The 16,857-nt window shown below is 46.7% G+C and overlaps 1 protein-coding gene across 4 annotated transcripts in view; it reads right to left on the bottom strand.

Annotated features, from left to right (window-relative positions):
* Positions 1 to 6,308, bottom strand: part of KLF5 (KLF transcription factor 5) — a 193,389-nt gene extending 187,081 nt beyond the window's left edge. Inside the window, exons 1-2 of one of the 4 annotated variants that reach the window (XM_081907327.1) lie at positions 6,046 to 6,308; positions 1,416 to 2,283 (exon numbers count right to left, since the gene is read on the bottom strand). In XM_081907327.1, the coding sequence (XP_081763453.1) occupies positions 1,416 to 2,283; positions 6,046 to 6,225 (1,048 nt within the window). In that variant the 5' untranslated portion in view covers positions 6,226 to 6,308. Of the gene's footprint in view, positions 1 to 1,415; positions 2,284 to 4,162; positions 4,386 to 6,045 lie in introns of those variants that run through there. The other 3 variants (XM_081907326.1, XM_081907328.1, XM_081907329.1) reach the window with 3 other exon arrangements.
* Between the last annotated feature and the right edge of the window lie 10,549 nt (positions 6,309 to 16,857).

Raw genomic sequence — 16,857 nt, 5'->3', positions numbered from 1 at the left:
TTATCTTTCACTTATACGCGGCGAGTTGATAAACTATACCTTTCAATGTGTAAATAAGACTCCTAGCAGTAACGTATAGCATATTATTATATAGGGAACTATACTAGCAAGGAATTACACAAGTGTGTGCTACGTGGCCGGCTGTACAAGAGCATCAAGTTCTAGACCAGTGTTTCCCAAAGTTGGGTCTCCAGCTATTTTTGGACTACAATTCCTATCAACCCTGACCACTGGTCCTGCTAGCTAGCTAGGGATGATAGGAGTTGTAGTCCCCAAAAAAGTTGGAGACCCAAGTTTGGGAGACACTGATCTATAGTGTCTTGCACACCAGTTCAGCACAAGTGTTGTCACCATGTCAGAAGACAATTCTGCAGGTGTGTGGATTCTCTACAGCAAGCGAGAAAAACCAATGCAATTTAAGGGCCTGCCCTAGTCTCAGAAGTATCTAGAACTCTCAGGTACAGCCTAGTTCTCCCTCAGACCACTACATTGTAAGGAAAACAGAGCCAATGTTAAGTGCCACATGTCATGTGGCACCACACCACGGCATGTCATGCCAGCTACTAGGAGTGGAATGGGACATGATCCCAATGAAAACGTTCCTTAAGGAGACATGCGTTTACGCACAGGACTTCCTGCTGAAAGCAAAAGGAAGGAGTTGGCAGCAGACAGCAGTCACCAACTACCAGTGAGCTGTATGCCCAGCTGCTCCTGACTTCAGCCTCCATCAGCGCCAGGCAGCCTTGCCAAAATTATAAGGGATTGTGGGAGTTTTGGTGCAACAACATCTAGAGGGCTACCATATCAGCGCTAGAACCACAGTTCTAAGCCCACGTACTTGGAAGTTAAGCCTCACTGAATAGGACTTACTTTTGAGAAGTCATGGTTAAGACTGCACCGTATCAAGTTCAAATTAGTCAAGAATTTGACCCAAGGTTTACGTCCAAAGCCCAGTTGATGGTAGAACTTCCAACATGGCGGAACTGTTCCTGGGTTGTTACCACTTCAGGTGCTGGTGCTGGTGCGAATGTCTCCCCCATATCTAATAACTCCCTCATAGAGAAAAAATGTCAGGGATACGTTCTAACCTAGCCCTTGCCCTCCTCCCCACCACCATGGAAGGCGGCAAACATGCAGTTCCCCACTTGTGTGAAGTCCAAGTCAAGTAAACCTATTTCCCCACCATGGCCCACTCTTTTGTAAAAAGTTTGGTCTTTTTTGGGTAGTCTACCATGTTTGTTCATCTGTCTTTTCCATACAGGGCAAAAGGAACAATGGCAAGTGTTTCTAGAAAGGTGCTTGGTTTTTAATTTTTGCTCTGATCCATGCTGACAATGGTTCATATTTAACACACTGTGAAGAAGTCAAGGGAGAGCCTTCTGGTGGTTTTTCCACCCCACCCCTTCCCAGCTTACCAGGATAATCACAGTAATGAATACGCCTCTTCTCCAAGTCTGGGTTACTCCTCCTGTTGTACCTGGGCGCTGGGATGGCTGGCGAATTCATGGGGATGTTTGCAGGCACACTGGGATTGTGGATTGCCATCTTGGAGGCAATCGTAGCAGCGTAAGATGGAGGAGGGGTCAAATTCTGCAGCATTTCCACTTGCCGGTCTGGGCTGCCAGGCTCCGAGCTTGGGGGTGAAGGCGGGAAGTAAGTGGCTTGTTGCTGGAGAAACTGGTTTGGCATGGTGTACGTGCAAGGGGGCATCGCGTGAAACTGCTTCATGGTCGTCTGCGGCATAGCGGAGGACAGGGTGTTAAGGCCCGCCATGGCAGAGGACATGGAGACATTACTGAAGGAGTCCATCACCGCCGCTTGCGTAGTCGGGTTGGGCATGTCTAAATCGGGAGAGCTCAGGAGCTGATACAGCTGACCTTGTTGGGGCACAGAGACGTGGATATCTGGAGTGGGAAGCTCCTGCTTGATGAAGAGGTTGTTGACGTCGGGTGTCTGGTGGGGGCTGAAGATGCTTGTGAACTCGGGGAGCGCCTGGGTAGGGTTGGGGACGGGAGCAACAGTTTCACTCTGGTGGCTGAAGGCTGTCACGGGCTCCGTCTTGATGTGGGTGACCGGTGGCCTCTGCGATTTGTACAAGCCCGTTCTCAGCTGTGTGATATCAGGAAGGTAGATGTTCATGTTGACGCTGTAAGGCACCCCTTCACTGTTGGTGAAGAACTGGTCAACCACGGAGGCACTCTCTCGGCGGTACTTTTTCTGCTCAGGGAGAACCGGAGCAGGGGGGAGCTGAGGTGTCAGATATTTCTCCATTTCACAGCGGGCCTGAAGAACAACAAGAAGATAAAAAAAATTAGCTATACTATACTGTACAAGGGAATGCTCCTCAAAAGAGATAACCGGACCAGTGGCACTTTCATCTATTCTCCTTTCGTATATTACAGGTTTTAAGTCTGGATAGCTCAGCTGGTTAGAGCGTGGTGCCGAGAAGGCCGAGGTTGCAGGATTGATCCCTGTATGGGACAGTTGCATATTCCTGCATTGAAGGCAGTCGGACCTCAGGATCCCTTCCAACTTTACAATTCTGTACAAGTCCTGGTACTGAAAACCTAACAGGGCCGTTCCCCAAAACAAACCAACCAAAAGCATTTATCCATTAAAAAGTGAAATGTTGCCATTCAGAATCCCGGCACACAACCCAGACAAAATCAAGTTCTTATGTCCTATTGAAAAAAACAGAAACAATTTAAGGATGAGCCTAACTCTCTCTCTCTCTTTGAAATTAGTGGGGATTGGAACTTTGGCTGGATCGTGTCAGTTGTATTTTTCACAGTAACTACTTAAAGAGAAGAAGAGTAGAAATAGCAGTTTGCATTTTATATGAGAGTTCCTTTAGGTGGGGGAAAAATGCAAACAGGTAAAAGCTTTGACACCAGAAGTTCAAATTACAACATTTAATAAAATGCTGTTCTCACTCTTCAGGACTTCCTGACTACAATAAGGCAATTCCACTAAAAAGCGTTTAGATTTTATCACCTATCTCTTGTTATCAGGACTGCAATTAAAAGTTGGGTGGTGCAGTTTTAATACGTGCTTTCCTACACGCAAATCCTGTACTCAGTTTGGTTAATTAAAAATTAGCCTCTTAAGATACTCAGAGTTTGAAGAAATTCAAAGGTGCAAATTTTATGGAGGGAATCAAGAGACTGCAGATGATGTGAAAAACATAGACCTGACTGCATCCATCTAAAACTTTTTTCCCTGGGCCCTTATGAGGTTAGGAGCAGCTTCACTTTCCATTTTGATTCCCTGCCACACCTGCAGGATGAGAACAGCAGTGTGTGTAAATGCGCTGGAACAAGTTAATTAAGAGCCTCCAACCTCATGCTTTGGAAAACCAATCCCAGAAGAACCAAGAGAAAGACTTGCATCTGATCCCAGAATGAACAAAGCTATTTCCGTGTAACAGCCACAATCTAGGAAAGTTGTGGGTGGCTGGCTGTGCCACTTCATATTGCAGGGGCGCAGCTCACAAGGTCAGAACACTTCCCCCAATTTGCTGGCACCCAAATTCTCCAGTTTGCAAGGCTTCTAGGTGCAAGGGAAGGGTTTGTATTGGGGGAGCACTATTTGAGCAAATGAGGCCCCACCTGCAGTCTGAAATACTACAGCCCAGGGACTGTGTTATACCACCTCAGTGAAAAGCAGGCACTTAACCTAAATCCAAGTCCCTATTTTTCAATGAACGCTGCCTGGCTTCAAAACAGGAGACACAGGGGAAGGGACCTTAAAACCAGAGCTAGCTACCGGATCTCAAGATTCAAATGCAAAACGAATGCCATTTACAGGTCCCTAAAGAGGCACATTTGTTACAGACCCCCTTTCTGCATATGCATTTGCCACCCAGCCTGCCTGGAGAGCAAAGGTTTCTCAACCTGAGTCAGCCTATAAAACCATATCCTTCGGCAAACATCCCTGTCCTTGAGGAGATCTTTAATTACCAGCAGGGAGGGAGCGTGCAAGGGAAAGAGAAAGGGAATCTTTTGCCTAGTTTAGCGGTGTGAGGGGATCCGTGGGTGGACGCAGCCCGATACATTACAAGCAGAGTCACCAGTCAAACATTTATCATGTACCCTCCAGTGAGCAAATGCTGCATTCTCCCTTGCTCTGTAAGGAGTCCATTCATGCCAGAACACTTCCATACCTCCAAAGTGAGGGTCTGCTGACCAGAGGAAGATTGGGCAAACAAGTTTATTTTCAGAGCCTCTCTGAAGCCACAGTCACCACCAAAAAGCCCTCACCAGAAAGGAGAAACAGCAGCCCCCTTGTCTGCGATCAAGATCTGCACCAACATGCCAGGCGACTTTTTCCAGCTCTTGTTTACAACCCCAACCGAGCTTGCTTTGATGACAGAAACACTATTCTTGGGGGGGGGGGAGAGGGAGTATCGCTGAAACCAGGCTGCCTTCATTGCGAGGTACTTTCCTCCATCGCTCCTCCCACCCACCTTTCGGGAATTGCGACATTCTAATAAATAAGATCCTTGTGCAAATCAATTAAAACCAATATTCCAGCACACACTTGGGCTGCAGATTGGAGGGAGGGAAAGAGAGAGAGAGGGAGAAAGAAAGAAGAAACATTGCTTTGTTTAGACCCACTTGAGGCTTTTTCCACTCATTATATCCACTGACATTTGGGCTTTTTTTTTAAGAAAGCTTGCAAAAGGATAAAAACGTAGGAGAAAAAGCTCAAATAAGAACAACCCAGGGCTAGAAATAGTTGCAAATTAAAACCGGTTGCGTTCCTACAAAAAAAAAAAAATGCCAGCGGTTTGTGCTTTCCCGTTTTAGCTCGTCCAGCTGTTTGCATGTAGATCCGTTTCCAGCCGGTTTTCTGGGACGAGGAAAAAGTCCCAGAACTTCTCTCTTCCTTCTCTCTTTTCTCTCCCCCCCCCCGCCCCCGCTGCCCTTTCTCCCTCTCGCCCCATCTAAAATGACCGTGCGTGGGCGAGAGGGACAGGCAGCGACTCTAATTCGGCTGCTGAGCAAGTGCGCTAAGGTGGCAGCTGTAGCTTTCAACACAACTGCCCGGGCCAGTTTCTCTCTCCCCCCCCCTCCGCCCACCCCTTCACCCACTTGCTGCCTGGGCACTGGCTCAGCCCCAGAGCTCTCTGCTGCCAGGGGTGGGTGGGTGCGTGGGTGCTGCGTAACTCCCACTCCCGCTCAGGGCGAAACGTGGAGCCTGGCACCGACTGGCTCGCTAGGCGGGGCGGCAACCCGGATCCCAAGGGTGCCTGGGGAAGGAAGAGGGTGCCCTGGCCTGGAAAAGGGACGGGGCGTCCTCCTCGAAAGGCAGCTGGCTCTGTTTGGTGGAGATGGGTCAACACATCTGCTCCAGGGAGGAATGGCATGGGGAAACTGTGAAGTCCGCGAGTTCCTAAAGAACTGCCAAAGCCGCCGCCGCCGCCGCCGTCTAGGCTTGGCGAAGTTGCCGCCTGACTTTCCCCGGCACCGCCCAGAGAAACAGCGGCCCGTCACCGACGCTGCAGAAAAGGCTCCGGAATAACTGGCTCCTCGCAACTTCCTCGCCTATGCGCACGTAAGAGCGAGATGCGTGTCTTGCGCCGCGCCTTCGAGCGCAGCGGCGTGGAAAGCCCCGCCGTCCACACCGAGGAAACCCGCGTTCAATAATCGCGGGTGGTTAACAAGCGGAGTTCTGGGGAACTACGCGCTGCCCGAGGTTTCGCCCTTAAACGCAAAGAGCCCCTAAGAAAGCCATAAAAAGGAGCCGTGTCCACCTAGGACGGGGCAAAGGCGAGGCCGGGCGAGCGGCAGCCGCACCTCGGAGAGCCCGAGTTGGCTCCCTGCCCCAAACACACCCAAAGCGAGCCAGCGCCGAGGCGCACCCAGCGCGCTCCGAGCCGGGGCTCGAGAAAGCCCACGATCCGAGAAAGGCGTCGCCACGAGGTGCACCCTGCCCGTGTTCCGAGGCAAAATCATCTATATTTTAATGCCGGTGGGAAAAGATGCCCGAGGCTCCTCCACTCCTGCTTAACAAGGGAGCGCGAGAGGCGCGCCCTGCGCTTACCTGCGCCATCTCCTCGCTGGGGATCCTGGCTGCTGCGCCCGCTTGCTGCTGCTTGATCTCCTCGGGACCCTGCCCCGGGAACTGCGCGGCTTCCCGGCCGCCCAGCACGGGCTTGAGCTGCGCGAAGACGGGCTCCTCGGGCCCCAGGCGGGCGCTCATGCTCAGCACCCGCGTAGCCATGCGGAAGGCGCGCCTCGGCGCGAAAGCGGCAGGACGCACGGAATGGAGCCTCGCCTCGCTCACTCCCGCCCGACAGCAGCGCGCATGAGGCTCCCAAGCTCGCTCTACCTGGCTGAGGTCGCGCCGCCGGGCCAGCCCCGTCCCTGGGACCGCCCTCCCGCCTCTATTTCACCGCCTCCGCCCCGACGAGGGGCCGGCTCTGCCGGGCGGGAACGCCCACGGGCCCGGGCAGCGCGCTCCGCCCCTGCTCGCCAGGCCTGCAGGGCGCACGGCAGGAGGGGAGCGAAAGCAGCCGTCGAGCGGGGCGCACGTTTCCCGGGGCGCAGCCCCAAAGCACCCCACCCACTTTCTTAACCCCCCCCCAGCCACGTTCTCCCCCCCCGCCTCTGTTTTCCCCAAGCGCCGCTGCTAACTGCTCCACTCCTTCCACCGATTCCCTTTCCAGACTCGGGAGCGCAATGGCCCCTGCGCGTAAAGGGGAACAGCTGGCCTGAAGAGGCCGGGGCGATGAAAGGCCAAATCCGAGCTGTTCTTTTTCGAAAATAGCAGCACTAAATTCTGGAATTGAGCGCAGGCAACAAACAAGCAGGGAGCGTCGCCACGGGGGGAGTGCGCCCTCTTGGCCACGCAAGCCCCCCTCGGATATGGAACGGGAGCCGGCCCGTGGCGGTCCACAAAGGGCTTAAGCCGGAGTGGGTTGCCCCTCGGGTCTCTCGCCACCGTATGTAACAGGAGCCCGACCCCGATGGGGCAAAAATCACATGCGTTTAATGGAAAGTTCCTAAACTAGGGTTAAATGGTGAGATGTTTGCTTTCAGTGTGAAATAACTCATATTTTTGAATGGTTGCTGGAAGGCCAAGTGTCGGCTCAGTGGGGGCAGCCCTATTGTGACTTTGTGTGCTTCCCGTTTCTGCAGCCTCATGCATTAACCAGAACATTCAGCCTTGGGATAGGATTAATAAGGAAGGATGCTATTAGAGCAGTGGCGCTCAGACTTTTTTCTCCTGGCCACACTTTCAGAATAAAAATTTGCTGGCACCACACCGAATGGTCTTATCAATAAGAAATACATTATATTGATAAGAAATACAACTAGGATTGTCCTCAGTATCACTTGCTGCTCTTGCTTCATTTTGAAAAGATGTCTGTCCATATTCTGCAAGTTTTAAAAAAATAAAATCACACTACACTAAAGTGTTTAAATGTTTCATTGATTGTCCTTGTTTCAGCCCAGCACTCTAGCCACCCTCTCCTGCCACACCCGTGTGGCATGCCACGCCCTTTTGAAAACCACTGTATTAAAAGGTAAAGGACCCCTGGGGTTGCGGCGTGTGGCGCTCATTCACTTTCAGGCTGAGGGAGCAGGCATTTGTCCACAGACAGCTTTCTGGGCCATGTGGCCAGCAGGACGAAACCGTTACTGGCACACGGAGGACCATATACCTTTATGGTCTCTCTGTCCAGGTTTTAGAGAGTTCTGCACTTCAGAAAATTGACAATTCCATTTAATCAGAGGTGACAGCAGGGCAAAATAAATTAGTGTAATAAAAAAACCATATTATTATTATTGTTACTACTTCTTGCTACTACCTCTAATAATACATTTGGATGCTACTTTTCCTCCAAGGAGTTCAAGGTATTATTATTATTTAAATAAAATTGTTAGATGCTTTACCTTGCCGAAGGCAATCCAAACAAAAACAAACACCACATAGTACATTAAAACCAAGTGTGGAGAAGCCCCCGTTTTACCCTCAAAACAATCCTGTAAGGTGGGCCAGGCTGAGATTGTCGGTCTCTGACAGTGTGCAATGAATGTAATACAGCAGTTCACACTTTGGGAGCACCTCTCAAGTATCTGAGGCAATTCTCATGTGTTATCACTCTTTTAAGAAGTGTGCAGAATACGTAGGGCTTGACAATCCTGTCCCACTGTGCTGTCTAGTTAGAGATAAAAGGAGCTGGGTTTATGGAGCTCCTTGAGGGGATGCCATTCAATTAAAGTAGAAGGAAACAATTGAGGGGGGAGGAGGACAAGATTTTCAACAGGGCTTGCTTAAGGATACCTTCAAGATTAATCTGCAAAAGAAGAAAGACAAGGGAAATAAAAGAAAAAGCAGTTTTATAAGAAATAGAGAAACTCAGTCTTGCGGCAGCATAATACTGGCTGGCTTAATTAAGCTTTCATCTATATATATGCATATAATGAAAAGGAGGGAGGGTGTTGTAAACATGGGACCTATGAAATGCAAGAAGTAGACAATTTTGCTTAAAGCTAAGATGCATGCAAGTTACAGATGCTTAACCCACAAAAGAGTTTGCAACTGATAATTTATCTTTTGTTATGCTAATTTAACACCTTTGCTATGGGACAAAAAGAAGCCTTGTAAGGACAGGGGAAAAAACCTAGCAGGGCTAAAAAGCCTTTGTTCCAGTTAAGCCCTAGATGAGCACAGTCAAACCTGTTGATAATCTAGTCCAGCAGTTTTAACTGGAGTCTCCCTTTGTTGAAGAAGAAGAATAGCCAGTTTCTGATGTCCCAATTTCTGCCCCTTTATCCCTTTGCATGGAGACTGTTATGGCAGGCAATGGCCTACGAAGTCATTTTGTAGCGGCGGGGGGGGGGGGGATGAGCCTCTGATATTAGGAGCTGCAATAGTATTACCAAAGTGGACTGGGGGTCGGGTGACAATTCCCGCATCTGCAACATGTTGGAGAGCTGGTACAGTGGTACCTTGGGTTACATACTCTTCAGGTTACAGACTCCGCTAATCCAGAAATAGTGCTTCAGGTTAAGAACTTTGCTTCAAGATGAGAACAGAAATCGTGCTCTGACGGTGCGGCAGCAGCAGGAGGCCCCATTAGCTAAAGTGCTTCAGGTTAAGAACAGTTTCAGGTTAATCCGGAACGAATTAAGTACTTAACCCGAGGTACCACTGTATTGCATAGTGATTGGAGAGCTAGACTAGAAAAAAAGAGAGCGTTGGACTAGGATTTGGGAGGCGAGGGTTCAAATCCTCACTGAGGCTCAGCTTGGCCTCAGCAGCAAGAGGAGGAAAGAAGGGTTTGCTCCAGTTAACTGGAAGCATTGCAATCTGAAACTCTTGAGAAGGTTGCCTGCCTGCTGGGTGCTTAGTCACTGATGGCCAAACAGAAGACACTCCAATATTGGGGAGGAGAGAGAAGGAGAATCTGCAGGAGGAGGGGAAATGTTTGAAGATAGGTACATGTTTCAGGATGCATACAGTTACGTACTTGGAAATCTCTGGTCATTGCATTCCACAGACTCCTGATCTATTAGGTAAGGGTGGGGGGGAGTCACAAAAAAGGCCAAGTTTAGCCTTGAGGTTCTCAGTTCTCTCTCAACGGAGCTCTCTCCCGACGCTGGTGAGCTCTCAAGAAAGGACCTCGGTCTGTAAATGATTTACCTTTCAGATTTTGTTGTGAGAGGTCTTGCGATATGCTAGCCGAGAGTAAGCTGTACAGGCCCCACTTCAAACATCACTTCAGCGCAACTTGGCAACTTGGAAAAAAAGACAATGCACGTATTTTTGTAAACTAAGAAATCTTTAATAAAAATATTATATGTATGGATGTATGTATGTTTATCACCTCAGCGAAAGGTTCTGTCTAGGATCTCTTGGCCTCAGTTCCCCATCTGCAAAATAGGAGTATTATGGTTGTATAGCATTCAGGAGGTGTTTTATGTGCTTTCATTATAAATTCCAGTAATTATTATTGTGTCATGGAAGGTGAGACATTCTAGAAAAGCATAAATAAATGATGGAGGCAAGGAAATGGTCAGGAGCCTGGCAGTGCAGCCCTTTACACGACTACTCAAAAGTAAGTCCTGCTCAGTTCAATGGCCTTAAGGCTTGTGGCCTTAATTGATTAAATTGGTAGATTGATCAATGGAACCTTGATTCATCAGTTGGGAACTGATTGATCTGATTAACTGAAGCCTGATTGATGTAGCTTGTTAATCTACTGATCTTAACAATTTAATTAAAAGCTAGTTGGTTCATCAGTGGAAGTCAATCTTAATTGTAGACGCTTATAGCTTTAGGCCCTGTTGGTGGGAATGTACTTTAATATGGAATGAAAAAAGGAAATATGAAATATGTCTGTTTAAAGTGAATTGATGAACTGGTTAAAATACTGGTGCTTAATCAGCTCAAAATCCTTTTATTGGCCATGCTTTAACATTTAGATGACTCTTAGGGTGCAAGCATATACCCAGTTATCTGGGAGCAAGCTCTATTGAACTTAAGTGAACTTCTGAGAAGACAAGTATAGGATTGTGCTGTTATTCATGGATCTATATTGGGACTATTCAATCCTGCTGAGCCAAGCACTTCTGTGATCTAAAGAAATGGAAAAATGAATATCTCCCTTATGTAGTTTCAGTAGTCGGCTGGCTTTTGGCCTCCCGTTTGACTCCACTTGTTTTGTACATCTGTGGAAGGGAAGGCACTAATATGGATTCAAGGAGCTGAAGTGCAAAATTGCTAAAGCACAGATGTGCAATCTGGAACTGCCTTTTTAAAATGGTACCACTGGGAGAAGCATCTACAAATCACACTTATGAAAGGGATCCAAAGGGGGAACACCATGCTTTCATGAAAATACATTTTCCTTCCTCGACTGGGCAATAAAATTGTGTGTGGTAACATTATTTCCTATTAAAGGCAATATGTCTAGGGGTGAACTATTAAATGGTGAGATAGAAACAAACAAAATGAAAGGCTGCAATTCTGCGCACACTTGCAAGGCGAGTAAAATCCATCGAGCTCAATGGGACTTACAGCCAAGTTTTTTTTAAAAAAGGTAAGGGTTAAAGGACCCCCTGGATGGTTAAGTCCAGTTAAAGTATACATGCATTGGATTGTGCTGAAAACTGTTTCTGAGAGGTTAAGAATGAGCTCATACACAAGTTTACTCAAAAGGGAAGTCATTACATTGAATAGGATTTGTGTCCTGGAAAACGGGTTTAGGGTTGCAGCTTGAAATTATTGTAAAATAAAATAAAATGAAGGGTGGAATATTGCGCCCTATGCCAACTTATCCCCCCCCCCTTTCTGGTATAAAAATAGCAATTTTGTCAAGAGCGAATAGTATCATTACTCATTTCTTTGGACACCCAGAAATACCAATACCCTAGACTAATTTCAGGATAAGGGGCGATCTCTTGTGGGGGGAAAGAGAGTCAAATCAAAATTAGATGAGGGTCAGAGCATAGAAACCAGGCATCTCAGTGTCCTCCCCAATGGCTCATGCAAGCAAGCCAACAACATTCTTTTCTAGAAAATTCACCATAAATTGCTCTGTGGTGCAACTAAGGAACAGCTCCATCATTTCCACATCTGTGAGGCCACTCCTAATCTCAACAGCATGGCTAGATCCATGCTTGCAATAACTAAAGGAGCTCAGAACACCTATGGTAAATCTTACTGAAGGGAAGAACAACCTGGAGGAAGTATTTTACATGCACCAAGGTCCCAAGTTAAGTCTCTGGCATCTTCAGGTAAGGCTGGCTGGGTAAGATTCCAGAGTTTCAGACAAGAGTTGGTGCCCATCTGTGTAGACAATACCGAATTAACTGGACCATTCTCCATGTCTACATTGGCTGCAATTCTTTACACACTTATCTGGAAGGGAATCTCATTGAATTGAATATAAAAAAAATTCCTTCCAGTAGCACCTTAAAGACCAACTAAGTCAGTTCTTGGTATGAGCTTTTGTGTGCATGCACACTTCTTCAGATACACTCTGTGTGCATGCACACGAAAGCTCATACCAAGAACTGACTTAGTTGGTCTTTAAGGTGCTACTGGAAGGAATTTTTTTTGTTTTGACTATGGCAGACCAACACGGCTACCTATCTGTAACTGAATTGAATATAACTTCCAAGAAGATATATATAGTAGATTGCAGTGTTGATAACTTTAATATAGATTATGAAGCATCTGACTGCACAATTTACTTATCCTGCAGTAGTGCTGATTTGTAAAAGTTAATGGAAAGAACAACAAAGCAACCTTCAATGAAACATTTAATCTCATGATGGAACTGCTTGTGCAGAGGATTGTGATCCAAACAGATTCGACTGTAGCATTTATTACGTGGGCTAGAGGAGGAAGCTAAAAAGCAGAGACATCACCTTGCCTACAAAGGTCCGGATAGTTAAAGCTATGGTTTTCCCAGTAGTGATGTATGGAAGTGAGAGCTGGACCATAAAGAAGGCTGATCGCCGAAGAATGGATGCTTTTGAATTATGGTGCTGGAGGAGACTCTTGAGAGTCCCATGGACTGCAAGAAGATCAAACCTCTCCATTCTGAAGGAAATCAGCCCTGAGTGCTCACTGGAAGGACAGATCCGAAGCTGAGGCTCCAATACTTTGGCCACCTCATGAGAAGAGAAGACTCCCTGGAAAAGACCCTGATGTTGGGAAAGATGGAGGGCACAAGGAGAAGGGGACGACAGAGGATGAGATGGTTGGACAGTGTTCTTGAAGCTTCCAGCATGAGTTTGACCAAACTGCAGGAGGCAGTGGAAGACAGGAGTGCCTGGCATGATCTGGTCCATGGGGTCACGAAGAGTTGGACATGACTAAACGACTCAACAACAACAACAAAGAGGAAGAAGCAGAGAAAGGGAAGCAGAATTCTGACATTTTGTGCCAATAAATGTGTCCACCTAACAAGCATGTTTCATGAGATGCATCCATAGACCTATTTCCTAACAGTGGAATCCCTGCATGTGCTTTAATTGTACACAGCGCCCCTTTCTTTTTCTGTCCCTCAAATACAAACACAGAGCAAGCTCAGTTACTAACAGTTCCCTGCCCTGTAAGAATATCCCAAATCTCTTACCTGAGATGGCCAACTTGCTCAGTTGACACAGAAGACAAAAGGCCATGATGAGATGTCAGGCTGTTCCCATTTTGTTGCAGTTCTCCTGTCCCTGTATTTTTGAAGGTTAGCCCAAATAGAAATGTTCCTTGGTGATGATGTGTAAGTAAAGGCAAAAGGTAAAGGACCCCTGGACGGTTAAGTCCAGTCAAAGGCTACTATGGGGTTGTGGCGCTCATCTCGCTTTGAGGCCGAGGGAGCTGGTGTTTGTCCACAGACAGCTTTCCGGGTCATGTGGCCAGCATGACTAAGCCGCTTCTGGCACAATGGAACACTGTGGCAGAAACCAGAGCGCATGGAAACACCGTTTACCTTCCCGCCACAGTAGTACCTATTTATCTACTCACACTGGTGTGCTTTCGAACTGCTAGGTTGGCAGGAGCAGGGACAGAGGAATGGAAGCTCACTCCAGCACAGGGAATTGAACCACTGACCTTCTGATCGGCAAGCTCAAGAGGCTCAGTGGTTTAGACCACAGTGCCACCCGCATCCCTGATGTGTAAGTGTGAATGAACCACCACAGATGAAACTTTCAGATCATATCAGGTCAAGCACCATATTTTTCCGAAGGGGACAGTTCCAGTGGTGTTGTCAGGGTAGGACTTTGGAACTAAGGTCCTGAGCCCCACACAGCAAAATGAGTTGTAGCAGAGGCATTCTGTCCTGTTTTGCCACCTGAGGCAACACGGGGACATGTTGCTGTATTGCCGGACTCGCTGGACCCCAACATCCTTACCTGGGAATCCAAAGAAGTGGCTAATTCACCCTGCCTTGAATAGGAGGCCCCTCCAGAATGCAGCAGGTTTGGCTTACCACAATTCAAAGTAATACATATTGCCATCTAAAGAGTCCCCCAGGTAAGAAAGAGGGTAAAATTATCTAACTGCACCATTGGACAGTTCTCCCATGTGGCAGAGAGTCATTACAGCCCTGCAATGAGAGTTCAGACGATGTGTCTGGAATGGGCGACCGAGCTCTAGGATGGATTTTTATGTGGTGGTTTTATTTTCAACCTTACCCAATCCATTCTGCCTTGCATAGGATATCCTTTAATAAAGTAGTACAGTGGTACCTCGGGTTACAGGCGCTTCAGGTTACAGACTCCGCTAACCCAGAAATAGTACATCAGGTTAAGAACTTTGCTTCAGGATGAGAACAGAAATTGCACGGCAGCAGCGGGAGGCCCCATTAGCTAAAGTGGGACCTCAGGTTAAGAACAGTTTTAGTTAAGAACGGACTTCCAGAACGAATTACGTTCTTAACCCGAGGTACCACTGTATACAAAAGCCAGATGCCAAATACAAAGACCCAAAAACAAAAAATAAAAACAAACCCACCCAGAATGAGGCTCTTATACACAAACAGCTTCTTAGTATTCCTTTACAGCAGCAGGTAAAGATTTGTCTGACTCAAGCCAAAAATTCAGAAGGTACATCTTGCACTGTACATGACCCAAATACAGATTATTCACATAGACATGTCTTTGCAGAGGTCTGTGCATGCATTTTCTCTTGTGTCATAAATTCAAGCTGAGTACGCAAGCACATCCCCACATAATTCTTCCTAGTTTTCTGTGACTCAAAGGCAGTAAGTGGGACAATTAAGTAACATTTCAGCTCTTACCCATATTCAGATTCTGGAAGGCCAAACCAGTTCGAACACAAGCAGCTGAACCAAATGGTTTTTTCCCCTTCTCTCCCTCCCCTTTTTTTCTTTTTACATATCTGAGGAAGTTTCGATCATTTCAATATGAATGTATTATGCAAACCTCGTTTCCAGGGCTCGTTGCAGCATCTCCTTCTCTGAGAGTTGTAAAGAAAAGAGAGAAAAGGAGGGAAGATGAAGAAAGTGACTTCAGGGCCCAGATGTGGAGATGTGGTCCAAGCAGCATATATCCTTGGGCATCAAAGGAGATCTGCGGTGCAGGTAGTCTAGCCAGAGAAGCTTGGGTCACACTCTGTCTTTCCCACATACAGTACAGTATGTGTAGATCACCAAGATGAGAGTGCCACCATCAATGAGCTTTGCTTATTGCGTTGTACCCACCTTACTTGCCCCATCACTTTCTTTCATCACTGCTTGAAAAAGGTTACTTTGCAAAAACCGAATGTTTTTCTTATCTGTAAATATTTCCTTCTGTTTGTTTGTTAGACAGTAGTTTGGGCAGTGTGCGTTCAGTCTTTCGCAGACTTTTAAAGAACAATCAGCAGCAATAAACTTGAATCTAACAACACATACCCTCCAGCTGTGTTTGGGAGCAAGTGTTTTCTCACTGATGTGTACCAACTAATAATCATAATTGTATTTGATCTCCTTAGTCCTCCAGCCGGTTTTGGTTTTTTTTTAAGCACACTACAGCAAATCAGAGACACAGGTGGTGTTGTGGGTTAAACCACAGAGCCTAGGACTTGCCGATCGGAAGGTCGGCAGTTCAAATCCCCATGACGGGGTGAGCTCCTGTTGCTCGGTCCCTGCTCCTGCCAACCTAGCAGTTCAAAAGCATGTCAAAGTGCAAGGAGATAAATAGGTACCGCTCTGGCGGGAAGGTAAACAGCGTTTCTGTGTGCTGCTCTGGTTCGCCAGAAGCGGCTTAGTCATGCTGGCCACATGACCCAGAAGCTGTATGCCGGCTCCCTCGGCCAATAAAGCGAGATGAGTGCAGCAACCCCAGAGTCGGCCATGACTGGACCTAATGGTCAGGGGTCCCTTTACCTTTTTACAGCAAATCAGTTTAGGCTCAGCATAACTTAGAGACTGCTTTCTTCCTTATATCCTGTTATAACATCCCAAACCCACCAAACATAAAAAAATGTGAGTTAAGATACAGGCCACCAAGGTCACAAACCTATGCACACTTAACTATCAGTAAGGTGCATTTAACATAGCGTGACTTTATTAGGCGTAAACGTGCAAAAGATTTGTCTTTGCACCTTTACATTATTGGCACAATAAAAAGAGTCAGAATTGTTGAAATGTACATTTGGAAATGGCACTCTGTTGTTAGTCCATGTTTGAAGCAGTTTTGCAAAGATTTTCTTTACTAAAAAAGTAAGGCTTTTTAAGCAAAGGTTGTGCATGTAGCCACTATCTATCATGTATATTACTCTTTAAAAGTGGGGCAGGAAATAGTGGCAGGCTTCCAATGCTCACAAAATAATGTCCCATCATTTCATTTTCTAAAGCCTGTCTTTCTTTAAAGTAATTTTTCTTTCCTTCATCCACAGTGAAGTCATTGTGACGAAGTCTAGTCAATTTGGCTGTCCCTTAAGCAAAGGAATAGCTAAGGAAAGTGGCTGTAACTAGCATTAATCTTAAAAAGGGTTTTGTGTTTTGATTTTTTGCAACAAGCCTTTCCACTTCCATCCCCTGACTTGATCTGGACTAGTACTATAGTATTGATAACAGGGCTGCCTCTCTCATTGCTCTGCAGAAATGAAAGTTTATTCTGTTAACAGTAGGAATGTACTTGGCTTAGCAGTATGGAAGCAATTAGCCAGAAACCGCTAAGTTTTCTCTTCCAAAATCTGGTAAGTGGATATTAAGCTTTTCAAAAGTATGAAGCAGCAGCTGAGTGGAAACGTGGTTAAACTTAAATTAGATACTAGGGAAAAGATCAGGAAAAAGAAATCCATCTTTAATTCAAGAGCAGACTAATTTTGCCTCCCTCAGAATAAAGTGGGACCACAAACAAGCACTCTGAAGCAGGCTGTTGGTCTGCT

This window comes from Podarcis melisellensis, assembly GCF_964234715.1.
Source record: "Podarcis melisellensis genome assembly, chromosome: 4".
Taxonomy (NCBI): Eukaryota; Metazoa; Chordata; class Lepidosauria; order Squamata; family Lacertidae; genus Podarcis; species Podarcis melisellensis.
This window is presented reverse-complemented; position numbering and strand designations above follow the sequence as displayed.